The 27,133-nt window shown below is 36.3% G+C and overlaps 1 protein-coding gene across 1 annotated transcript in view; it reads left to right on the forward strand.

Annotated features, from left to right (window-relative positions):
• The window catches only part of LOC149807484 (kinesin-like protein KIF2A), a 95,807-nt gene that overhangs the window by 63,539 nt on the left and 5,135 nt on the right, over window positions 1-27,133 (forward strand). Inside the window, exons 6-11 of the mRNA XM_089956922.1 lie at window positions 504-620; window positions 3,253-3,400; window positions 13,383-13,486; window positions 13,874-14,036; window positions 22,119-22,209; window positions 26,668-26,734. Coding sequence (XP_089813048.1) covers window positions 504-620; window positions 3,253-3,400; window positions 13,383-13,486; window positions 13,874-14,036; window positions 22,119-22,209; window positions 26,668-26,734 — 690 coding nt within the window. The remainder of the gene's footprint in view (window positions 1-503; window positions 621-3,252; window positions 3,401-13,382; window positions 13,487-13,873; window positions 14,037-22,118; window positions 22,210-26,667; window positions 26,735-27,133) is intronic.

A 27,133-nucleotide genomic window follows, 5' to 3' on the forward strand; every position in this document is an offset into this window, starting at 1 on the left:
GGAAATGCATTGTCACAGACCATGTGTGAAGATCAACTACACTCCCATTTCACCTGTGGTTGCCTGTGATAAGATTTTTTAAATTTATTATGAATTCCATAAATCTGCTTAACCAATCATTGCAGGTTGGTGTAAAACTTTATTGGAAAGTCAACCCCTGACTTTTTGTGATGTTTGAATGAGCCAATAAAAATTTCTCTTCCAAACACTTTATCGATTGATAAAAATGGCGCTTTCAGTGAGGTTTAATAGCTGTTATTGATGACATGTTTTTTGCTTATGCATATTTTTAAAAATCGAGAAATCTTGTCACAGGGAGCCATAGGTAATAAAGGAAAATTTTCCGCATGGCTTGCGAGAGTGGTTGAAATATAGTTTTGAAGAAATTTATGTACAAATTGCACTGATTCTAATGATATAAAATGTCACAAAATTACAGACAGCCTGGATACAGGATAAAGAATTTTAACAATTTATGTTATAATTGCAATATTTTATCTTAGTGGGTTCTGCAAGGTCCCGACAGAGTTATGCCACAAACCGTCCACCTATACAGCAGAATGGAAAAGTTGCAAACGTTGAACCCTCAGTTGCTGGAAAAGTTGATCTTACAGCTGCAGGTATGTAATAATTGTAGCTTGATATTATACTTTTGTCATTATATACATTGTTAGCACACATGTTTGTTTATGGTATAACCATAGAGTAAGCAAGAAACATCTCACTGTCAGTTCACATGTCTTTAAGGTGGAGTGAATTTATGCATTGTCTGTACACAGTTGTCATTTACAATTTCCATTATCAAGGGCAGTTTACCTTTCACTGTTGTTATTTACAATTTCTGACACCAAGGCCTTTTAATCTTTCACTGTTGTTTGTTTTACACAATTTCCAGCATCAGGGCTTTTTAATCATCCAGCATTGTTATTTACAATTTCCAACATCTAGGCCTTTTAAATGTTTGCTGTTGTTTACAATTTCCAGCATTAAACACAGTTGTTTACATTTTCTGGAATCAAAGCCTTTTAGCTTTTCACTGTTGTTGTTAACAATTTTGGGATTCAAGGCCTTTTAGCTTTACACTGTTGTTGTTTACATTTTCTGGAATCAAGGCCTTTTAGCTTTACACTGTTGTTGTTTACATTTCCCTGGAATCAAGGCCTTTTAGCTTTACACTGTTGTTGTTTACAATTTTGGGCTTCAGGGCCTTTTAATCTTTCAAAAACTCAGTATAATTTTACCAAAGTTGACAAGGTATTCTGGCATGAAGTTAAGTTTGTTTAAAATGATTCTGATCCACCATAAAAAAAAATCATTAAAATCACTTTTAAAAGCTGCTCAATACAACTTGACCAGAAAGCATTCTAGTATGAATGCTTTCCTTGTATTTTCTGTCCAATAGCATATCGTTACTGCTTCTCCTCCTGACCTACTGGGAGGATTGTCATGAAGCATGCCAAGGTCTTGTTTATAGTAAAAATAGTTGTCCCTCAGACATCCAAAATGGCCCCTTGGCAAATACCATGTCTACAATGGCAAATCAGATAGTCTGTTATTACTATTCTTCCTGAGTGGATGGATGGTCATACTGACATTGGGTTTTCACTAAAAGACTTATTTTGATGTCTGTTTGGTCCTAAATGACATCCAGTATGATCATTTTCAAAAAATTTGTTTTTAATAGCAAAAATACAAGACTGCTACTATAGCATTTCTTACCTTTTTTAGGATGCCAAGTTCCCAGTCCAAACTAAACATTACCTCCTACAGTTACAATATGATCCCAGTCTGATTCTTTGGTCTTAGGCAACATACGGACTACCTGCCTCTTTTTTCCTTTGACTTGGTGCAAGTACACATGTACTAAGATTGCTCATCAAAATTTGCCCACTTTATCGTTTTGAATCTTTTTATCCAATCTTTTATCATTTTGTGTCAAGTGTTTTTTTCTGCAGTTCCTGTATAAGTGTGTTCCTTTTGCTAATTTAGAAAGGTTTTTGCAAAGTTGTTGTTGTTGTTGTTGTGGGGTTTAACGCCATTTTTCAGCACACGATAGGCTATGTATGGCAGCCATTATTAATGGTGGAGGAAGAACCCCCGGGAAGAACCACCGACCCACGAGAAGCTACTGGCAAGCTTTCTCACATACCCACATTGGCCGAATCCTGGACTGGAACCCACGCAGTTTTTGCAAAGTAATATGTCTAGGATGAATGTGATTTGACATATTTGTTGTATTATTCACCCAGAATGAACCAAGTTTTCCATTCCTCTGGTACAATTTGGTAAGCATTCAGAGCACTGAAAATAGCAGTCAGCAGTGTTTAACATGCAACAATTACATTGTGCCAGGATTACCTTGATTACATTGTGCCTGGATTACCTTGATTACATTGTGCCAGGATTACCTGGATTACATTGTGCCTGGATTACCTTGATTACATTGTGCCTGGATTACCTTGATTAGGAAGAAGGGATCAGTCTGAATATGGAATGAAATAGCAATTATACTATAAGCTGTCAGTGCGGGCTGCCAGCTTTATGAAATGTTCTCGAAACTTTGATCTCCAGTTTTCCTGTCAGTGCTGTTGGAAGAGAGCTTCACAGAAAGATGTTGACTAGTGCTGAAACACATACGTGATTTTGCTGTTTGAATATTTGTTACCTTATTCAATTCATATTTGTATAGTCATTGTGATATCAAAATGAGATATTTACATTCATCAGAGTTGACTTCATGGATCACTCTACTAGGCAAAGTGGGCAACTAAGTCACCTAGGAAAGCAAAAATGGCTTCACCTGGTGATATTTTAGATGTACATTTTGAGTGACCATACCTTTTGACTGGTGGTGTGACCCGTGTGTGTGTGTGTGTGTGTTACGTTTCAAAGACTGGCCCAAGTTTCACAAAACATTACAATTTCTGGGTTGCATCTAGGTTGCGCATTTGTGAAATATCTCCTCTTCCCCCTTCCCCAAATTTAAGATTTCCTGCATATGCTTAACTTGTCTTGCCTCGGGAGAGATCAACATCTTGATGCACCATATGTTACCTGCTAGAAACTTTTGGAAACAAAGGGACCTAGATGTTGACTATGTTTCACAAATTGGACAGCTCTGCTAATGAAAGCTTGGCTTCTGCACTACATAGGACTAAAAGACACACCATGCCATTATGTCCTTGAAAGTTCTTAAAGCTAAATTTATTATGTACAACTGAATTCTGCATACTGTAGTTTATGGCATTTCAGGTCGGAGGAAGTCAAACTGTGTGAAGGAAGTGGAGAAAATCGAACTACGACGTAAGGAAAGACGGGCAGCACAGTTGGCCATTAAGGAACATGTGGAGCAGGAGTATGACACATCTGAACCCAACTGGGAGTTCCTTGCTATGATTAAGTAAGACATTAAAAAAAATCCCAAGGAAGGACAGAACTCTGTTTAACTTCCTGCTTGTGCATCTACCCCTGACATTGCAGTTGCTAGGGTTGTCTTGGTAAATTGCAGCAGATCAGTTGAAATTTCATGTTTTGTTTTAAAAAATAAAATTTGTATTTAGTGGGTACTTGATTTTCTGGATTTAACCTTTTGAAAAAATAACCAGGCTAAAATATTGAGCAACAATGTTTGTATATCTCTTATAAAAAGAGTATACCAACTGGTTGCATTTTCAAGCAGTAATTAGATTGATAAAGGAAAGTTAGGCATTGGGAATACTTAGCATAAGTGCGTAAATCTTAATTAAAAAAAGGTTTGACCCTTTTGCACTGCTGTAATTAGTATTAGGAATTTAGTTCACACAGCTGTATGGTCAAGGAAGATGCATCTGTCGTGTGTCCATCAACAATTAACATATTTTAAATTTCTCCACACAAAAAACATCAGTTTTGGCCAAGTTTGGCACAGAGAATCCTGACATTAAGGGCTTTCAGATTTTTACAAATAAATCTGATCTGTCATCAGGTATTACAAAAAAGAGGATAAAACCTTTAAATGGTGTCTTCAAATACGGCTGAAGAGAATCTGGTAAAATTTGATGGAACACAAATTGGCAGGATTACCTCTTTCAGGTTTGTACAGATGATGCTAATTTAGAAAGCATCCTGGCAGAAGACCTCTTTCAGGTTTGTACAGATGATTTTAATTCCCTTTCAAATTATGGCCAACTTTACTAAAAATAAAAAATCTTCATTCATTAAAAATAGAAAACCTTTAAATAATGTTTTTTAAGATATAGTATTTTACAAACTTTTAGCATGTGATATTTCCGATTTGTACAAAAATGTCAAGCCACCATCATACATGGCCATCATTACTGAAATAAGATAAAAACAACTTTTAAAGACTTTTAAAAGAAAGCATCCTGGCATGAAGCTCATCCAACTTTGTGTAAGTGGTACTATTCCATCACCAAATGTGGTGGCCATTACTTAAAACAGAACAACATTTGTAATGACCTCCAAAACTTGAATAGAAATGAACCAAACTTGACAAAAAGCACCATGGCATGAAGACCATTCAAGTTTATACAAGGGGCTGTTGATCTGTCAGATATCACCACGATTTGTAAAAAAAACCCCAGAAAAACCTTCAAATAGCTTTTCCAGAAACACTTCATAGAATTTGACCAAACTTCACTGAAAGCATACTGGTTTGAATACCTTTTAGAGTGTATGCAAACAATGCCAGTATACCATAAAATATGGCAGCCATTATTAAAGTAGAAAAACCTTAAAACAGTAGCTTGTCCAATACTGCTTTTGGATGGCACTTGATCCTGACATGAAGACATTTTATATTTGAACAAAAGATGCTGATCTGCCATCAAATATAGCGACTGTTACTTAGAAAAAGAATACATGAAAAAAGACTGCTGAACAGCATGCTGACTTGAAGATCGTTCAGATTTGTACATATGATGCCAGTCCACTATCAAATATGGCCACCATTACTAAAAAAGGATTTTAATTAACAACTTCTGCACAACACAATTTCACGAGTTTGACACATAGCATCCTGGCATAGAGGATTTTATGTTTTATACCAGTCATGCTTATGAACCATCAGGTATGGCCACTGTTGCTAAAAACAGAAAAATCTCGAAATGATTTCTCCAAAACTGTCTTAGAATTTGATCAAACTAGACAGCATTCTCATGTGAAGACCTTTCAAGTTCATACAGATGATGCTCATCACAAGCTGCCATTGCAAAAGAATAAAAAACAATTAAATAACTGTTACAGTGAGTCATAAATGCATGAAATCAAGATGAAAATTATTTTCTCAGAAATTGTGAGTATATAAATGTTGTTTTTTAAATTTGCTGACAGATTAGATAAAAGTTCGGTGTTGATGACATTTTTGTTACCTGGTACTCACTATTTGCATTGCTAGATACAAGAGTACACCAGTCTCACAACCCACCATTTCAGGACATCATAGGTCCACTAGTCACATGATATCAATAGTAACCCATTTCAAATATTGTAAAAAAAAAAATTAAATGAAAGTTGTACACTAATTGTAATAAAAAAAAAATAATGAAAGAACTCATTATTCTCTATATATTTATTCTGAGAATAACTACCTGGGTTTTGTTGTACCATGTTGATGTGCTCTTTGCTTGATGAATCTTACTGTCCAGATTGCTGCGACTGCAACAGGTTTCTGGTCATTTTTCTCAAACTAAATATGTTGAGAATTGTATGTTCCTTCTGGTTTTTACAGAATGTATCTGACTTTAATTTTAATACATTTGAAATTTTGTACCACAATATTGGAGAGGAGTTTGTTGTTGATGTCACATGACTATTGGACTTCTGATGTAGTTTGAAATGGCAAGTACCAAGTCAAGTTTTGTCTAGTTGGTCAGCTAATACAGATAAAGATAATACAATTAAAATACTTGCCATCTCTGAGTAAATCATTTTCCTATCGGTTTCATGCAGGTATGACTCGCTGTATCGTTGTTTAAGTTTGCTAGCCCAGCTGATAAGTGACTACCATATGCCAATACTCAGTGGTGGTGTCAAGTTCCAATTTTTCTGTAGGCATTTGCTCTGACTTCACACCTCAACCTAAATGTCCAAATGTCAAAAATGGGGTGGGAATATTTGGAGGAAACCCAGATTTAAAAACAGACTGTCACTTTGTTGAAAAGTCAGATTTGTAATATAAAATATCAAATCTCTGAGCTGAGCTTTGGTGCTAAACTATTACACTGTGACATGTAGCTTGAACTTAAAGTATTGGTTTCAGATCTGAAATAGGTCGCAGAAGAAATGGGAGATTGTCCTCCCCGCTATTATATATTAAGAAGTTATACGAGCCCATGTGAATATTACTACAGGTTTGGGAACTGGTTTATTGCATTACAATCAGATGCATGTTGAAAAAAAATGGATTTTCAATTGAATTGTTTTAAGGAGTTTGGTTTGTTTGAAAAATCCTGTTTTGAGTGTTGTCGGCACAGATTAATTCAGGGTTTAAATTTTTTCTTTTCTCAATAAGATTCCAATAATTTGCATTTATTGTTTTTTTCATTCTGTGATAGGAAATGTTTACTTTGTATAACATGCATATAGATTGCTTTCTTGATTTACAACTGATTATTCTGATTTCTTTATGTTCATTGTGTTGCTTCGTTATACAAGCATAATGCAGGTCACCAAAGTTAGAAAGTTTTATTCTGTAAATTGGAACGGCTTTAGATTTATAGGAATATACAGTAGTCAAACTTGTTTAATGTGATCATTTTGTGGTTTAGTGCATAATCATCTTTTATGACTCGTCTTTTGGGAGAGTCTTGAAATAGAAACATCTTATGATTTAAAAAATGCATGTTTTATAAGCTAAATTGTTCTTTAATTTCTTTCAGTAATGGTCGTATGTGAACCTTGAAAAAATTAATTTCATCCTGGAAATGACCTGGAATGTTATCTGTGAAAAAACATTGCAACCGTTACACACACATGTACCATGTGCACACACATGCACACACACACACACACACCCTTCATCTGTCATTTTAGAGATATTTTTCGGTATTTGCATCACAAATGTAACATGAAAATTCATGAATGAAAATGTGTAAGATAATTTATTTGGGGATACCATCCTTTGTTCATGATCCTGGTTTGGCAAAAAATCAAGAACATAGTTTCAAATCCAGAACTTGTTATATCCGAAATAGAAGGTAACCATAAATGTCATTCAGATTTTGTATTTAGTAGCATCTTGTATGCATGTATAGTGTTGGGGCAAATATCAGTGTGTGAAAATAATGTTGCTTATTCATGTGGCTTAGAATGAATTTCATGGCTTTTTAGAAGCAAATTTGGAAAGATTTTTGTCATGAAAATAAAATTCCATGAATAGTCTGATTCCCTTTAACACATTAACCCCTGGCGATGAATTAACGTGGCAGGAGGTAATAGCCTACTGCCGAGCTCTGTAGCGTCAAGGTCATGGATGATATACTAAAGTGGATGGTGTTATAGAAAGGTAGACAGATGTTGCTCGACAATGATATAAAATAATCTGGAAGTTCTAGATGCACTGCAAAATACAGAGGGAAAAACCTCATTTTTTGGACCCAATTTTTTTTCTACCCAAAATTGGCCCGTGGTTGGAATCCGATTTTGTGTCCAGATTTTAGACTTTTTGGTCTCAGATCTAAGGCAGACCGGTATGAACTGCAAACAGACAGATGAACCTTTGCAAAAAGTAGGATAAGATGTGCATTTGGAATAAAGAGTGGTCTCGATACAAAAATAATTAATCCGTTAAGCAAAAATAAAAATAAAGAACTCCAACTTTTACCATTCTGCTCATGCGTGAGCCAAATAGCCAATGAAAAACGATGTTTCTAACACAACTAGGCAGTATGTTATTAGAAGATCACCTGGAAGTGGGTGTTTTAGGATGTATTCAGAAATAGCTTTCAAAATGTGTTTCCTACTCAAATTTCAGACAAAAATGACAAAAACCTCCAGGTGTTAATGTGTTAAGACAATACCATGACCATTTCTTTCAAGTCTTCATACATGAAGCTCCTGTTTTGTCAAAGGGAAGTAACTCGTATTGGAAGGAGCAGTCATTTCTGTATTATTTTTGAAAGCATATAGGTGGTAATAGATTTACACCATAGATGCATTCCTGAGGTTATGGCATGAATAGAAAATTAGTGTAAATCAAAAAGGAATTTTCCCTTTAGGATAATTTCGAAGTAAAGAAGTTCTTGGGCAAATTATATCATTAAGTTTTCAAGTAGTGATTATTTAGGGCTGTTCCAGTAAAACATATACCCCCCAGGGGGGAAGGCACTTTCAAATTCAACCAACCCACAACAGAAGCAATTTAAAAAAATTATGATCCACCGTCAGATATGTTTTAATCGAAAAACACTGCCCCCTACAGAAGCATATTTCTTAAACATAATTTTTGGCTATGGGTTAGTGGGCAGGAGAAGCGATTTTAATATGGGGTTGGGGACAGAAGCGATTTAAATGACAGCTGGCTGGAGGTAATCTACTGAATTCTTATAGATCATATAATCTACTGCATATTTTTATTTGTATTCATTCATTATAATCAATCTTTTGTCCTTTTGTTTGTCAGCCATGTATGTCTCTGATACTGTGAACTCACAAATTTTCATGGTGGCTTATTATTTGTATATGTCATTGATCAGTTCCTTAATACCTACTAATTTAACGTCCATGAATATAGATCTTATAATGGGGATTTCTAATACAGAAATCATGAATTTGTATCCTTACTAAACTGTGTTTACTAAAGTGATCACTATGTCTTGCTATTTTTCTTTGTTCTCAGGCATGCTGCTTTTGATGAAAATAACAGTTAAATCTTATATTGCTTTAACTGTGTGATCAGATGCTATGATTCCTTGTTATTATTTTTTTCAATAAATGTTTTGGTAAACTTATAATTCATGATTTGTCAGAAAAAAAACCCATTAATGCCTGTGGAAGTGATGTTGCATTATTTCTGTCTACTTTTACACTATATCATTTCTTGTAAGAACATATATTTTAGTTACCGATGTCTTATTTTTATGCTTGTTGCAAGACTAATATAAAGTTTTGAAAAAAAAACAAAAGAAATATAGCAAGTCAGACATTTTATTATCATTAATTAGGTTTTTAAAAATGCATGAAAGTCAAGGAATCATTTTTCCCAGAGTACTCCTAAAATCAATGTCATTGCAGTTAACTGTATTGTCAACAGCATCATCATCATCACTGATGGCCTAGCAGTAATATTCTGCACTTTCAATCCAGTTGTCACAGTTCTGTCTCCCACTTCTAGTCTTTCATATGAGACTTATACCTATGGCCTGATGGGCTTTCATGGCAGAGTGGTATAAGATGCTTGTCTTGTGATACAGATCTGAGGAGCTTCCATGGCCGAGTGGTACAAGATGCTTGTCATGTGATTACTTGCCTTCAATGTATAAATGAGAATATTATCAGTTACTTGTGGAAGGTCAGTGGTTCGACATAAGTGGTGTTTGGTGTCTCAAAAGTACTTGGAATTTCTTCATAAGTAAAACTGGCTGCCATATATAGATTTTCTTCATCTGAAAATGGTGTGAAGACCATAATGATCTACCGAAACCCCGAGATCTCATGTCTAAATGACTTCGGCTGTTGGAGATAAACATCAAATCAACAGAGGCTCCATGTTCCTAAGTGTACTAAGGTGCTTACTTTTACATCACTTGCACATCTCACAGAGTGAGTTTTTGTCACAGATCAACCAGTTTGGGTTGGTGGTCTTTCGGGGTTCTTCCTCCACCTAATATATTGTTTTAAATAAAACCAAAAAAACAAACCAAACCAGACTAAATCAACCAACTAATCAACTGTGGCAACAGCAGCAAAGATACTAGTCCTTCATTTTTGCCACAGCTATATGAGTTTAAAAATTTTGACTCTAGTAATTTTTGTAGACCTTGGAATATCGTCAGTTATGCCTTTCTGACAGTTGCCAAAAAGTCATCATCGGTTTGTACAAATGGATTTTTCATGGTGACCATATGAGAAGTCTTAAGCAATTCTGCATCATGCGCTCTTCAAAAGTTGACATTTTAGTTCACTTCAAGTTTCTCTAACAATGTCCATTGTTCCAACAAGAACTGTTATAACTTACTCGAGCTATATTCACCAATATCTGGAGACATGCATCTGTAATAAATATTTGTAACAAAGTATGAGAATGCATCAATGATTTTGAGTGATGCATTTGAATTGAGCAACAACCAGAATCAACAAACCAAGAAATAAAATTATTCACATCTCTCAGGCAGAAGTACAGTGTATACCTGTAATCATAATCTGCCAAATTTGCCAAAATTTTTTCTCCAACCATACTGATTCGGTGGACATAATCACCAGAATGGACAGAAACAGACCAGAACAGATACAACCAGAAGGTTAAAATTGATTCGATACATCTTTTAAGTAGCAAAATTCACATTGGTTTAGTTAACTGTACACCCTTTATTGTCTTCCCTTTGATGTAATTTCTTACTGAAGCTGAGAAAATGATGTTGCACACATAAAAAAAGAGGCACACTTCTACTCATTAGTGTTTTTATTATACTCCTCCATTCCAGCCTATTCTTCTGATCTTGCCCCTCCCCCCCCGCATACTGTTTGTCTTGTTTATGATATGCATCTAAATTTGTCACTTACTTTTCCTACTACTATACTAAATGTTCTGTGAATATGCATATCAATGTGAAATGCAATGGGGAGACTATATCCAAGATTGAAAACCTCTACATTTCTTGATGTATTCTGCTTGGATTCCATGTTTCTGTACAAAACTCAAGAATTCAGGACTCGCTGTACTAATTCAGTTCCGACTGTAAACCTCTGCAAATACCATGATATTAAAATTCAGTAACTTAAAATTTGGAGAGCTCATGATCTAATTTATATCAGTTTTTCTGCCTGTAAATTCAAGCACTGTAAATATCAGTAGATTTTCCCACCCAGCTGCCAGTCAAAGCCTTTGATCTTGCCGTCCAGTTATTGCAGCATGTTCCTTTGATGTACTCATATTGGTGACATGTACATTGGGGGGGGGGGGGGCTTTCAGCCACTAAATTCTGTCTCTGTAAATATCAGCACAGCTAATTGATTTACACATTTTCCCACTAAGTAGGACAGGCAAGTCTTTGAATTTTGCCACCCACCTATCACATGCGTACAGAGGACTCTCGCCTAAGTGATTTTCTGCATCCCTGATAAAAAATTGACATCCAAATACGTGTGATTAAGCATTTCCAAGACCTCTGAGTTTTCAATAACATGAACTCTGCCAAAGATTCACTTCCTTGAATCAGTGCATTGCTGCCTTTTATGCCAGATTTTTTCTCTTCCATAATGCTGTATTAGGGTTTTAAGTCCAATATTCCCATTGTCTGCTTGTTTAGACATGGGTATCTTGAATAAATATAACCAGCATATTGTCCATCCAACACATACATTGGACTCGCACTCAACATCCATTTTGGGCTCAAAATCACACACTGGTATTTCCAGTGACATTTTCCCAATGTCCAACAGACCGATATACATGAAATTCATTGTCATCATAGCTATCACCAGCCAGTATTTGCCGACTGAAAACGTCATCTGAAGACAAACCCTGTTATTCAGCCATTTTGGTTTCCAGTGTGGCCCTTATTCAAAACATGCATTTGTAAAACTTCCATGATGAAAATAAGGTTAAAACGTCCATAAAATGCTAGTTTCAGGGCTCAATGAACATATCAATTTAGTTTAACAGCCATTCATGTTGAACCGAAGTAGCCAGCTATCTAGATGTCACATAAGTGCTGCAAGACCGCTACTGGCAGCGCGAATTACGTCGCGAAATGCACTGTTAAAGTTAAAAGTTTTATAAAAATTGCATACTACGCAAAGCACAGGTTTTATATCTGCGACATTGACGTAATTTGCAGAATGCCTATCACTGCTTTAACCCTTTACCTCATAGAGCATAGTGACAAAGTGCAGCTCACTATACATAGAACACAGGTTACCTAGTCGACCGCATACGCATAGCTTGCCTGTGAACTATTAAGCAATGTAGTGTATGTTACGTGTAACAGCAATTTTAACCATTTTACATTTTTGGTACACATATATTACATGTGGAACAATTTAAGAGTAAAGTCCGATTGTTATAGCTGTGTAATTATTTATCACGGAAGAATTTGTTATGTGCTTTAAAATCTGGAGAGAATTCGTTCACCGTCATGTCAGTGAGGCCGTGTGACCAACCGTAGAGCTGCCATTTCTCATACTCGAAATTTACAAGTTTTTCATCTGTGTCTACATCACTAAGTCATCTAAATTTGATAATTTATAAAAACTAATTGCAGCCTATATCAATATCAGAGCCTTTACCTAGTTTATTGAATCTTTCATAGTTGTGATTCTAATCATGAAAACTTCGTAAGTACTGAATGAAATCCGCGACCGCCATTTTGGAGAGTGGAGATTACGACCCAGTTACTTTAAATAGCAGATATCGACCAGAACATAAACAGTGACCACGTGATCTGATGTAATTGTCATTCACAGAAATGAATGTAGTATCTAATAAGGGGTTTTCCCCGAAGGTGGCGCTACGAAAACCGGCTTAAAATGGCTGATGTTTACAGCAGACGTCAAAAGGCGCTTCTATGGGACTTTTGTAGAAGCGTCAAAAGTTGCTTCAATGCGACTTTTGTAGAGGCGTCCAAAGACGGTTGTATGAGGTAAAGGGTTAAAAGTACACGAATTCGTACAAATTACGTGTACTTGCAGGTACCGGCATCATTTTCTACCCAATGTTTTATTCATGTTAGACCACTAGGAGAGAGTTAGATGTGATTTTAAATATATATTCATTTTTTTCTTCTTACAACCCCACCAGCGATTTCTCATTTTGTTAACACAGCCCACAACAGAAGTGATTTTTCTAACCAACATTCCACTGTCAGAATCAAAATAGTTTGAAACACAACCTCCTACAAAAATTTTTTTGAAGTGCCATCCCCAGGGTGGGGTGGGATATATGTTTTACTGGAACAGCCCTGATTCATAATTTTGAAATAGTTAATACATACAATACATATGTGATCTGCTCGCAAGTCACAGCACATGGTTTTGGCGATGGCGTTAAAATGAGCACAGTGGCACAGATTGAAAGTTATTAGTTCATTATAAATAGCTTTCAAATGAAAGTGCATAAATCAAATTGGCATATGGAGAGCATCACCTGTAATTGTATGGATTAATTAAAATAGTTTTTGTTTATTTATTTACTTACTGTTTATTTCTACTTATTTCATGATCATCAGAGAGTACAGAGCACAGCTTGACTTTCGTCCACTGACATCATCCGACCCAATTGTAAATCATCAGATCTGTGTATGTGTTAGGAAGAGACCATTAAATAGAAAAGGTAATAATAAGTTAACAAAGCTTTGGAGGGGACAAAAGTACAGAAATAAGACTGTAACAACTTCATGTTTGTAATCAATAATTTTGAAACCTTTACTGTTTTAAAACTACTTTAGATGTATAGTTTTATTATACATTTACTGTATTGCATTTATTTCTTTCTTAATAGATTTTCCTTGAAACTTTTAAAGGTTATTGATTTGATCAGTTCTCCATGCTTAATTGTTTTCAGATTATTTGAGATGTATATAATATTTTGCTTTGTGTCATGCCTGTCTTTGAATAATCATAATTCATTGTTCAAAAGTATGTCCATTTATAGTTATCTTTTCCCACATTGATTAAAATGTAATATAATTATGCATTATGTTGTATTTGGTATTTTCAGAATTAGGCAAACGAGATGTAGATGTGGTAACTGTCCCGAACAAAGAAAATGTGATAGTCCACGAGCCAAAACTTAAGGTGGACCTAACTAAATATCTAGAAAACCAAAACTTTAGATTTGATTATGCATTTGATGAGAATTCGACAAATGAAATGGTGTACAGGTAATTAATATCTTACAATTTACTTGGACCCAGTTTTAAAGCTTTCACTTCTCAGCATTTAATATTTATTATATTATCTTACTCTATGTGTATATATATATATATATATATATATATATATATATATATATATAGACACACACACACACACACACACACACACACATTAATCTGAAATCGGGTATGGCCTAGTGGTCTAAAGCGCTCACTTTTTGAATCATTGCCATCTCACCTCTGTCTGCTTGGGATCTAGGGTATGTGAGATAGCTTGCCAGTAGCTCCTTGTGGGTCAATGGTTCTTTCCATTTTTTTCCTGTGAGAAAGCTTGCCAGTAGCTCCTTGTGGGCCAATGGTTCTTTCCAGTTTTTTCCTGGGTTCTTCCTTCACTATTTATACTGGCTGCACGTATAGCCTATCTTGTGCTGAAAAATAGTGTTAAACCCTACAACAACAACAACAACAACAACAACAATAATCTAAAATCATCCCATTGTTATAAAGGAAACACCACATGTGCTTATAGCATGTCCCCAGTATATCATAGCATTCATTGTACACCATACTGCAACTAGTTTGTAACCTCCATATAATCTATGTGGTTCATATAGTACACATTGTGCACAATACTGCATATATCAAGAACATGCACGTTTATTAAAGAATGCAACCTCCATATAAGGTCTAGTTCATATAGTACTCATTGTACAACATACTGCATATAAGTGAGATCACCATATGTGTTTATGTATATGGTTATACTATTATAGTATGTAGCTTCCATATATGTAGTTAATATAGTACTCACTGTACACTGTACTGCATATAAAGGGGAATACCGTGTGAGTCTTTATTATGGTATGTCCCCAATACATATGTAGTTCACTTAGTACTCAATCCACACTACTGCATATATTGGGAAACACCATGTGCTTATCATAGACCATCCCCTCGATATAATTTGATTGGTTCATATTGTATTGTACACAATACTGCATGTATGAGGGAATGCCATGTGTGTTTATTAAAGTATGTTCCCACTATATCATGAATGTGGTTCATATAGTACTCACTGTATACAATACTGCATGGGGGAACATCATGTGTGTTTATTATAGTTTGTTTCCACTATATCATGAATGTGGTTCATATAGTACTCATTTGTATACAATACTGCATGGTGGAACATCATGTGTGTTTATTATAGTTCCCACTATATCATGAATGTGGTTCATATTGTACTCACTGTATATAATACTGCATGGGGGAACATCATGTATGTTTATTATAGTTTGTTCCCACTATATCATGAATGTGGTTCATATTGTACTCATTGTAAACAATACTGCATGGGGGAACACCATGTGTGTTTATTATAGCATGTTCCCACTATATCACATATGTGGTTCATATAGTACTACTCATTGTAAACAATATTGCATATATCATGTTGCCTGTCAAAATTCATGCATTTTTCAACATTTGCAGTTTTTAACTTTTGTCAGATCAGAACTGTTAAAATCATTATGGAAAAAAGTATGCCAGCCTGCCATTCAGTATGGTGGCATTTGTTGAAAAAGAGAGGAAAATATTCCAATTTTATTTATCAGAAATTTGTTGGCTTATTTTTATCAGATTTCACATCAAGAGTGTTTGTGTACCAAAATGCATATTCTCCATTCAGTATTTTCATTGTGGCATGACTGCTTTATATAATAGATATTCAGACTGCTTGTAGTTCTTTACCATAATATTATGGCCTGTTTTATTGAAATTTCACATCGGTAAGATTAAAACTACATATATGTAATGCAAAATTTACACCGTCACCCCACCACATTTTGGGGGTAATTGGTCATAGATAGTCCTGGGGAGCTAGGGAATGCCTGCTGTCTGTCATCTGATGTATCTTTCCATTACCTAAAGTTTGTCGTCACTATGATGATGGTCATATATGACAATGATTATGCTCAGACATGCATTATGCAACCACACGGCAGCCATCAAGAAAATGATTATGCTCAGACATGCAGTATGGTACCACATGGCAGTCATCATGAAAATGATTTTGCTCAGACATGTAGTATGCAACCACATGGCAGCCATCATGAAAATGATTATTCTCAGACATGCATTGTGCAACCACACTGGCCATCATGAAAATGATTATGCTCAGACATGCACTATGCAACCACACTGGCCATGAAAATGATTATGCTTAGACATGCAGTATGCAACCACACTGGCCATCATAGCAGTGATTATGCTTTGCCATGCAGTATGCAACCACACTGGCCATTATGAAAATCTTGTTATTGCTTCTACTCCTGAATGGATGGTCATATCAACATGAGGTTTTCTTCTTGAAATACCTTACCCAGTCATAATACCTTATGAGAACTTGTACTGCCATACAAATCCAGCCCTCTCAGTTAACACTTTTAGGTAAAAGAAGCTAAAAGTCATCGGCCCACCTAGGTGACTGTCAGCTGGTGTTCTGCCCTTGGTATAGGGATTGGTGGCAAATCCCGTAAATATCTCTGTTACTACTTCCACTCATGCTAAGAAGCACCTCATGAAAGCCAGATTCAATTTTGGAAGCATACCATTGCAAGTTGTAGGAGTCCTTTCACTTATAAAGAAAGGACTAGTATATAGTCCATTAATATTTCCAACTTTTCTCTATTCCTAATTCTGACATAGTTCTGTCTTTGCAATTTTTCTATCATATTGTTGTCTTCTCAGATTGAGTAGCACTTAGTCACTTGCAGGGGTAGCATATGTAACTTCATAATAAGTTTGGGTTACAGATATTTTTTATATGTATGCAAGTCCATATGCCTTTAGGAAACTCTTTATATATGTATAATTGCATTATTACTGGGTACATACAGGTGACTTTTCTATGCCTGGGCACCATGTTTCAATGATTTTACCTATACAGGCCTCTTTGATCCTTCCTGCAGGTAGTATTGTAATTAAGGTCATCTGCTATCACTATTTTCATGGTAAACATATGGTATAGTTCTGCATACACCCTATGTTCGAAAGAAAGACAGGAATCAGACGCACAGGCTTATAATTTGTACCTCTCTATCGGTTGTAGTATCATTATATTATTGTCATTATATTATACCTGTATGCTTCATTGTTATATTGGATCATCTGCTATCAGTTTCCAGGTAAACGTATTAAGGCATATCTCTGCATTGACATTGTGTTAAAAGAGGCAGGTGCAGGGCTACAAAGGTTTATATGCATACTCTATTTGTCATGCAGACCTGACCATGGACAAAGCACAGAAATGCACAGCTTAGGACAAAGATGTCATAACTCTACATGCTGACCTGTCCTCAGTGCGAGAATTTCTGGTGGACAAGGGAGATAAATCAACAAATGACTCTTCAGCCAGGATTGCCAGAAATCTACATGATCAGAGACAGCACCCAAGTCACCACCACAGGGCTCTTCATTATTGCAACTCCATAGGCCTCACCAGCTCCGGATTCAACTCTATATCTATTTCAGAACAGTGAAGGAAAGAGCTAAACAAACAGCCCAGAAAGTTTCCTCTAGCTCAGCTGATGCAAGAACGGTTATGTGAATCAAACATTCCTTAACCCATCCCATCCCAACGTAATGAGTTGGATGACATCCTCCACACACGTATGGCCTATTTCTAATTTGATTGGCATAGGCCATGTAAAAGTGATCATGACAGTTCAAGACCACAACTATTATAGGCTCAGTCACCATATGGATGGCCTTTAATGACACTTAGCAGTTCGCAATAATGTAGCTGTGGGATGTATGCTGGACTTTATTTCTATGGCTGTCTTCTATCAGGCAGAACATGGCTTATCCTCTCCCACTCTGAATACCTCGGGGCATGCATGGGAGTCAGTCTCAGGAATGGCGGGAGTATTGAATGGAGCTTCTCATCACACCTTGGCTAGTGCCATAGGCGCAGCTACACATTACAATTGACAGAATGAGACTCATTGCTTTCTTTCTCCACTTTCCTTAAGTATTACCATAAGGCCAAACTACAGTTATGGCTTTTATCCTTTTACCTGTTTAATGGCCAGATTGAAGCAGTCTGCAAACAAGCCACCAAGGAGACCAGTTTCCCTACCACATCATCAAAACAGAGACATTCCGGGAAATCAACAAAAAGACACAGGGTCCACACATAGGACACAAACCTCTGAAAGTTACCATATCAAAGCTTCACCCATCAAAAGCCAGTTCTTGCAAACCAAAATGGATAAAACAATGAGGGACCTATCGTTTGCTCCAATGTTTTTCCACACAACAGCCTCGACCTCAAAAAAAATGATTTCTTCACTCTTCCTTTCCCACAGATCCCAGTAAGAGGAAGGCTCCAATTCTTTGCTGCTGAATGGGACAAGATATACCAAGACAATCAGTTAACTTGATGAGTGGTTTCCAGGGGGCATTGTATTGCTTCCAACACTCCTCTGTCCACCAGGGTTCTTACAGCGACAAACGTCCCATCGGACCTGTTCAAAGTCACCGCCTTGCCACAAGAAATAAATGACACTCTCCAGAAAAAGGCTGTAGGACTCATTCGAAATATAAGTTTTCTGGTGTTTTATTCAAGCCTTTTTCAGGCCCCAAAGGCAAACTGCTTTCTTCATCCTGTCATTGACCATAGTGCCCTCGATCAAATCATTCACACTCCTTGGTGTTTGATGGAAACGCCATAGTACAATCTGAATGCTGTCCAAGAGGGAGACTTCACATTTGGTGTGGACATAAATGGCACATCTTCATGTCCCTATTCACAAGGGTTCCAGGAAGTTTCTGTGATTCACCTCCAATGACATTGTATATCATTTCAGAGCACTCCCATCTGGACACCATTACCTGTGTTTTCACTCGTCTGGTGTATGTCCTGACCATTTCTATAGCTTCCTTGTTAAGTTACCTGGATGACATCCCTGCAAACACATCAGGTGAGTTATATCTTAGAACAAAGCATGATTACCCTTGTTACACTACTACTAATCTGGGGTTCTTTATCATGAAGGACAAATCCTACTTGGTACCATTTCAACAATCTGTTCACCTAGGAGCTCAATACACAGGCAAACAGTGTGCATCTCCCTCAGGAACGGCCATTGGAAATCTGAACCAAGGTAGCATTGTTACTTTTGAGGAAAACTCGATCTGCATGGGAAATCCTTTGCCTACTAGACTTGCTCAACATTGCAGCAAAAATCATTGTTCTGGGTCACCTTTATGTGCACCAGTTGCAGATGATTCTTTTGTCCCTCACCATCTGCACACAGATGAGGTACCATTCACAGAATTGGGGCAACCTACTTTGACTCGAGTACAACCACCAGAGATTACAGTCTGTATGGATGCAAGTATGGAAGACTGGAGAGAACACCTGCTACCATCCTTTAGAGAAGCCAGTGGAGTGCGGTCTCTCCAAGAAAGGCATCTGCATATCAATATTCTAGAGATGAAGGCCATTTTGAAAGCCTTTCACTTGTAGCAAGAATATTTAAATTTAAAGGGAGTTCTCATTCTGTCCAACAGCTCTTATGGTGTCGACTTATTTCGAATGGCAAGGTTGAATAAACTCCTCAGACCTTTGCATCCTGGTGTGGAGCTTTCTAAAGTGGTGTTGTCAACAACAAATCCATGTTCAAGTTTGTCATATTCCTGGGTGACTAAATGTACTAGCAGATTCTGTGTCCCAGAATAATCACCTAACACAGATGGAATGGTTTTTTTCACCACTTGGACTTCACTCCGATTTGTGCTCATGGGACCAATGACTGTTGGAATACCAAACTTCCATCCTTTGTTTCACCAGTCCAGTGTCCAAGAGCCCTGGCAGTCGACACTCTATTGATAGATTGGAATGGCCTGAACGTGTACACTCTAGCACCTCTGATTTCAAAGGTGATACAGATAGCAAGAGAATCAAAGTGTTACCTCACCATTCTTGCTATGGAGACTACCTGGAAATTAGAATTTTCCTTCAGCTACTCAAACAACCATAATGGCAGTTGTTTCATCCCTACCCAGAGCTACTGAACCTTCCCATCTGGATCATATTAAACAGGCCCTCAAGAATAAACTGTTCTCAAAACCAGTCATGGAGAGAATCGCTCAAACAAGAAAGCCCTTTACTCTGAAAGCATATGAAGGCAAATGTCAAATTTTCAGAGAGTGGTGTACTGAAGAACACACCTTTCTAGGCATCTAATTTTCTCTGGCCAAAGAGAGAATGTTGGCATTGAGTATGATAAAAGGTAAAACTGACAACATAAATCATGCAAGAGAGGATATCGGACAAAACAAAGACTCACCATGGCTTCTTTCCAACTTTGATTATACATGGTCAAAAGTATTGGCTCTGTGCCCAGGTGGAACTTACCTTGGGTATTAACCTGGTTGAACAAGACACCATTTGAACCACTTTCAAGGACATCTCTGGCTCACATTTCATATAAGACCTGCTTCCTTGTTGCATTAGGGGCAGTGGGCAGAATCAGCAAAATACATGCCCTATCAGCAGACTCAAATTACTTGCAATTCAGACAAGACGGGTCAGTTTCACTTCTGATGGCACCCTCTTTATTGCCAAGAACAAGCTTCTATCTATGGGTAACCAGACTTTTGTTATGAAACTACTGTCAATACTGGACACCTCAGCTCAAGGACACCTCCAGGACCCAGTTTGGGTTTTGAAGTGGTATCTTAATAGAACAGCTACTGCCTCAAGAAGCCATCTCACATACCTTAGGAGGACCAGAGATAGTGTCTCTTGGGTAAGGGGACATATCTCCTTCCACCTCTTATCTATTCTCCAGAGGTGTTATGATTGGTTAATGTATTTGAAGAAAAAACCCAATTTATTTCTGGTAAAATGTTTTTTTTCAGGAATACTTACTCAGTCATAATACTTACCCAGTCATAACACACATAGATCCTTCCTGCAGTTACGTCCACATAGAGAGCATGCCTTAGGTTCCAGTAGTAATTGAGATGTTCACAGGAGTTGCTGCCGATCCCTATACCATGGGAGATAACTCTGCCCAACAGCCACCTAGGTGGGCAGATAACTTTAAGCTTCTATTAGCTGAAGTGTTATCTGGGAGGGCTGGATTTGCTAGGTTGTAGTTTTCCTTAGGTATTGTGAATGGGTAATTTTTTTAAAGAAAAATATTTTACTAGAAATAATTGGCTTCTTGGAAATAAAACTTTATTATGTCTAGTCGGTCCATTGTGAACATGATGCTGATCTTGAAAATTTTGTCACTAGTCCTTCTCGATGGAAAGTCACTTCAGCATGGAATTTTTACTAGAATACGCATGGTGATTTTTACCAGAATATGTATGGAGTCTGATTGGTTATAAATGAAAAATGTGCAATCTGATATCCAGTATGGCCACCACAGCAGCCAATTTTAAAATCTTGTTGCTTCTCCTTTGAAATGGAAAGTCATCAGAATTAGGTTTTCACAACTGGATTTCTTATGATGCTTGGTTCCTAATAAATCAAAACTGCCAGTCTGACATCCAGCATGGCCACCATGGCAGCCATCTTGAAGTTCTTAATATTGCTACTTCTAAATGGAAGGCCAGATAGAAATGTGATTTTAACCAGAAGACCAATAATATCTAGTTAGTTCTAAATGAAAATGGTATCAGTCTGACCTCAAATGTGGCTGTCACAATAAACGTATTGAAAATGTTGTCACTCATTCTCAGGGAGTTTTCATCAAGTCTTTTAATGGTGTCTAGTTGTGCTAATTGAAAGTGGTGCTGAATTTTTTACATCCAACGTGACTGCAATGGTGACTAATTTAAAAATCTTTCACTGACGATTATCAGAAATAGTTTCAACAACACTCCATAGTAAAAAATAAGAAATGGTCTTGTTTATAAGTTATGACATGGTGAAATTGGGGCCTCATTAGTGATTAGGCTCATTTTGATTTCTTCTTGTGTTTCATTAGGCTTAAAAGTAAATTTGTTTTTAGACTTTGAAGATGCAATTTTATTATGAAAATAAGTTAAGATTAACTTCTTTTCTCCTAGGTATACAGCGAAACCGTTGGTGGAATGTTTATTTGATGGTGGAATGGCCACATGTTTTGCCTATGGACAGACAGGATCAGGAAAAACACATGTAGGTGGTGCTTATAAAATCCTATTGCTAGAGTGGTTATTCGAAAGAACTAGAAACAAAGTTGTTTCATCTTTGCAGAAATTATTTGAAAGCAGACTCCATTAGCATAAAAAGTTGCTCTAGATGTCAGTTTTAGTTCAGCTGGCTTTAGAGCTTATGGTATGGTCCTTTATTGTCATTTGTTCACATTTGATATTTCCATCTTCTTAAAAGAATCTGACCAGCATTGAAAGAAAGCATCCTGCCATAAAGCTCTTCCAAATTTGTAGAAATGATTTCAATAAGATATGGCTAGTAAAAATAGAGAGAAAAAAACCTTGAAACAATTCTCAAGAACTACACAACAGAGTTTGACCAAATTTGGCACAAAGCATACTGGTATAAATTACTTTCAGATTTGTTCTAATGATGTCAGTCTGCCATCAGTTTATGGCTGCCATTACTAAAAATAGAAAAAAAGATTGAAATGACTTCTCAAGAACTGCTCAGCAAAATTTTGACCATGTGTGACAGAAAGAATGAACCAGTTCAAATGATGCCAATCCACCATAAAAAAATGGTCATTGTTACTGAAAATAGGTAAACTGTTGGATGACTTTTTCTCAATAACTGTGCAACAGAATTTAACCAGATTTGATAGAAAGCATTCTGGCAAGATTTTTGTTAAATGATGCAGAGATGCAGTCCAATATGGCACATTTCATTAAAGTAAAACAAAACCTTTGGATGACTTCTTCTCAAGAAACGCTAAGCATAATTTGACCAAATTTGACAGAAAGCATCCTGGCGTAGATGACTTTTGTTATTTTTTTTAAAATGATGCCTTACTGCCATCAAATATGGATACTGGTAATAAAATTAGAAACACCTAAATATTACTTCTTTTGAAAAATGTTCAACAGAATTTGACCAATATTAACCTAAGCATCCTGGCATGAAGGTCTTGTCATATTTATTCAAATGATGCAATTGCAACACCAGATAAGGCAACCATTACTAAAATTGAAAAAAAACTTTTTTTATGACTTCTCAGAAACTGCTTATCAGAATTTGACCATATGACGTAAACACTTGCATGTGAAGGGCTTTCATATCGATACAAATAATGCCAAGTCACCATGAAAAATGTGGCCACCGTTGCTTAGGCTAGAAAATCCATGAATGACTTTTAACAACTACTCAGCATAACCTGACCATATTTGACATAAAGCATCTGGGCATATTGAAGTTTAAATTTTTAACAGGTATACCAGTCAGGCTTATTGAAGTTTTAAATATGTAACAGGTATACCAGTCTGGCTTATTGAAGTTTTAAATATTTAACAGGTATACCACTCTGGCATATTGAAGTTTTAAATATTTAACAGGTATACCAGTCTGCAATCAGATATGGTTGCTGCTGCTATAAATTGAAAATGTTTTAACAACTAAAAAATAATGCAATACAAAATCTGACCAAATTTTGACAGAAAGTGTCCTAGCTCACAATTTTTTGTATTATCAAATTTTATGTCAGTCTCTCTTCAGTTGTGCTGCCCATATCTAAAAACAAAAAAAAGCACTTGAATGACTTCACCAAACTGTTGTATAGAATTTGATAAGACTTCTCGTGGCATCTTGGCATGTAGACTGTTGACCAGTGGAAAAACATTTACACAGTGTTTCTCAAAAATTGCTGAACAGATTTGATCACAGTGAAAGTGTCTAGGCTATGAGTATTTTAATAATGATATTGATATGGCAACAAATTTGGATGGATGTATGAAAAATGAACAAAGAAACCTTGAAACAGTTGTGTTTATAACATGTGTAATGAACAGAACTGAAGAAATTTCTACAGAAAGCATCTTACTGATCTTCATTTTGTGGCATTTGCATTTACCTGTTGAGCAGATGTCAAAACAGGTGAGTGTTTTGAGGCCCACTTGGGCATCCTGTTAAAAACCCTCAGCAGGGATGCATTGGCATAAATGATAGTGTATCATTATAATTGATCAAATATAACATGATTCTTGAACTGCTTAAATTAGGCCCTTGTCTAAAATAGTATAAATTTGCCAATGAAACACCAGCACGAGGGGATTAACTCTTTACCTTCTGCTAACACATATATGCGACCATAAAAATAGCCTTGTAACTCTAGAGATGCATATACAAGCTGCTAATAATACTCTCTCTGTCCTGGTTGGCTCATGCATGCCTTTCCGGCCAAGGGTTGGGAAACCCCAGATACGCATATACACGTTTCATATTAAAGCTTTGTATTGGATGAAATTACAAACATCCGTTCTCTTTTATAATATTTAGCCAATGAAAATAGTCCTTACATAAAATGATAAACGTATTCTATTAGTAGTTTTACAGCATATAAGCAGGAAATTCTATTGAAAATGAGGTCAATGGTGACACAAACAAAATGTCAACATTCATGTATTCCGACGACGATTCTGATGGAAGTTTTGAAGGTGATGATATTGATTTTACCGGATTCAAGATGAAGGATTGGACATTGGTATAAGTCCTGTTTCGACACCTGACATTTCAGATTTATCTAAATCCGAGGATGAAACGCGAGACAATCAAATGTGGATGACTTTACAGCAGTTTCAGGGCCAGCATTTATTTTAGAAGAAAATGCAAGGGAGATAGATTTCTTTTTACATGCTTCAGGCAGTATCATAAAAATTACCACATCTGCAATAAAATAGTGAACACATTGGTGTGCAAAATAGTGGTGAGAAAAGTAATCTAATATACATATTAAACACAGATATATTGAGATATATTTTTTTATTATAAATATGTAAATATAAACATTGATTCCTGTGGATTATATGTACTTGTTGGTGGAAATGAGTGGTACAAAACATTGGTAAGTGTTTAAAGTTTTATTTTTCATTAAATTACATTGTTTGCATGGGACAAAATTGATACAGAAAACGTAGACAGCATGTAAATAACTCTAGAAGTTCTCACTCAGGCAGCTATTATGATGCTCTGGGGTTCAGCCTACAAACAGCTGCTAGAAGGCAGGCTGCTTATCAGGCTTAGTAGCCAGGGCAGCAATTACTTGCAGAAGGTAAAGAGTTAAGAAAAGAATGCAACATTGGAAACATCAATTTTTTAAAATAAATATCTTTGTTGGAGTCATTATTTCAATTCAGAAATGAAAATAAACAAAATTAAGCTGGTGTATGGTTTTATTCTAGAACATGTGGTGTCTCACAGAACAATTGCATATGCATTTCCATGAAGACATCATAGTGTTTCATCCCACTGAGCATTACAGTTGTTGACATATGGCATGAAATGTAGTATTCATCGTGCACGATACTATAAATAACTCATTCCATATGTGATGGAGGGAGACAAATTGGGTTCATGTTAGATTATGTAAAACCTTGCACCTTTGCAAGCAGTAGTATTGGTCTGTGATATACAAATACAGTACAGCTTATGTGATTATTTCTCTACTGATCTCAGTGTGGGTAAGTTAATCCCCTTCACACTCACTCAGTATTGTAGCTTTATCATGGAAGAGTAAGTACAACAGCAAATAGCACATGTTTGCACCTCCACCATGGAGTGGGGTGGTAGACATTGATTCACATTTGCATGGAAGGAAAGAAATGTCAGGGTGATTTACAATCAGATGCCAAATGAAGCCTCAATTGTCTTTATGAAATTTATATATTTGGACAATAAAAAATCCTTTCAAAAGAGTGTGTATATTTGATATTTAGTACATAGTTTTTTAAGAAAGGTTAGTCTGCTTCTGTGCATGACTTCTGTTTGCTGTTTGTTGTTTTTGCTGATGTAAAATATTTATGTGCATTCCTAATTCAGTTTAATCAATGTAGCCATACAATTTTACATCATGATCAGTGGAAGTTTATATCGCAGACACTTAAAAAAAATTGTACCTTCTTTCTTTATTCGGAGAAATCTTTGCTAACTGGCTCCATTACTTGACAAGCGACATATTTTTTGGCTTCTTATAAATTGTACTAATTTACCTCATTGTTACAAAGGAAATGTAATCCAATGAGATATGGATAGTTAAATTCTGTGTGATATGCAGAGTTATTCTCTACATGGAGCTGCAGCAGCTCCATCAGAACACATGAAGAGATGGTCATGGGATTTCTGATTCTTGAACTTGACTGTTCTAAATCACTCACTGTTACAAATCATTGCCATCTCACCTGTCTGTGTGGGTTTGAGTCTTAGGCTTGGCCAATGTGGGTATGTGAGAAAGCTTGCCAGTAGCATCCTGTGAGTTGGTGGTTCTTCATCGAGTTTTCCAGGGTTCTTTCTCCATTGATTAAACTGGCTGCTATGTTTAGCCTATCGTGTGCTGAAAAAGTGCATTAATATATTATAAAAATTATACTTGTGAGACAATAGTATGTACTGTGCCTGCATCTGAAAGTAATTTTTTTCTTCTTTTTTTTTTAGACTATGGGAGGTGATTTTTCAGGGAAAGGCCAGCAAGATTGTGCCAAGGGCATTTACTGTCTTGCAGGTATGTATTAGCACAATAAAGAATATCCTTTGTACCTTTTTAAAAAAAAAAGAAATTGCTGATTGACTTCCACTTATTCTGACATTGAGTTTTCATCAGAAGAGTTCTTGTGGTGTCTTGTTGGTCATATGTGAAAAAGATGCAAATTGACCCTCATTATGGCAGCCATTGTGGCAATGTTAAAAATGTTATCTCGGCTTCTCCCAAATGGATGGTATATTAACATGAGATTTTCACCAACAGACCAATTGATAACTAGTTGGTTCTAAATGAAAATGGTGTCTCTTGTACAGCCAGTATGGCTGCCATAATGGATGTCATAAAATTCTTGCTGCTGGTACCCCTGAATGGATGGTTATATTGATATGGGCTTCTCACCAAAACACTTATAATTACTTC

This window comes from Sinohyriopsis cumingii, chromosome 1 (assembly GCF_028554795.1).
Source record: "Sinohyriopsis cumingii isolate HCF-2022 chromosome 1, ASM2855479v2, whole genome shotgun sequence".
Classification (NCBI taxonomy): Eukaryota; Metazoa; Mollusca; class Bivalvia; order Unionida; family Unionidae; genus Sinohyriopsis; species Sinohyriopsis cumingii.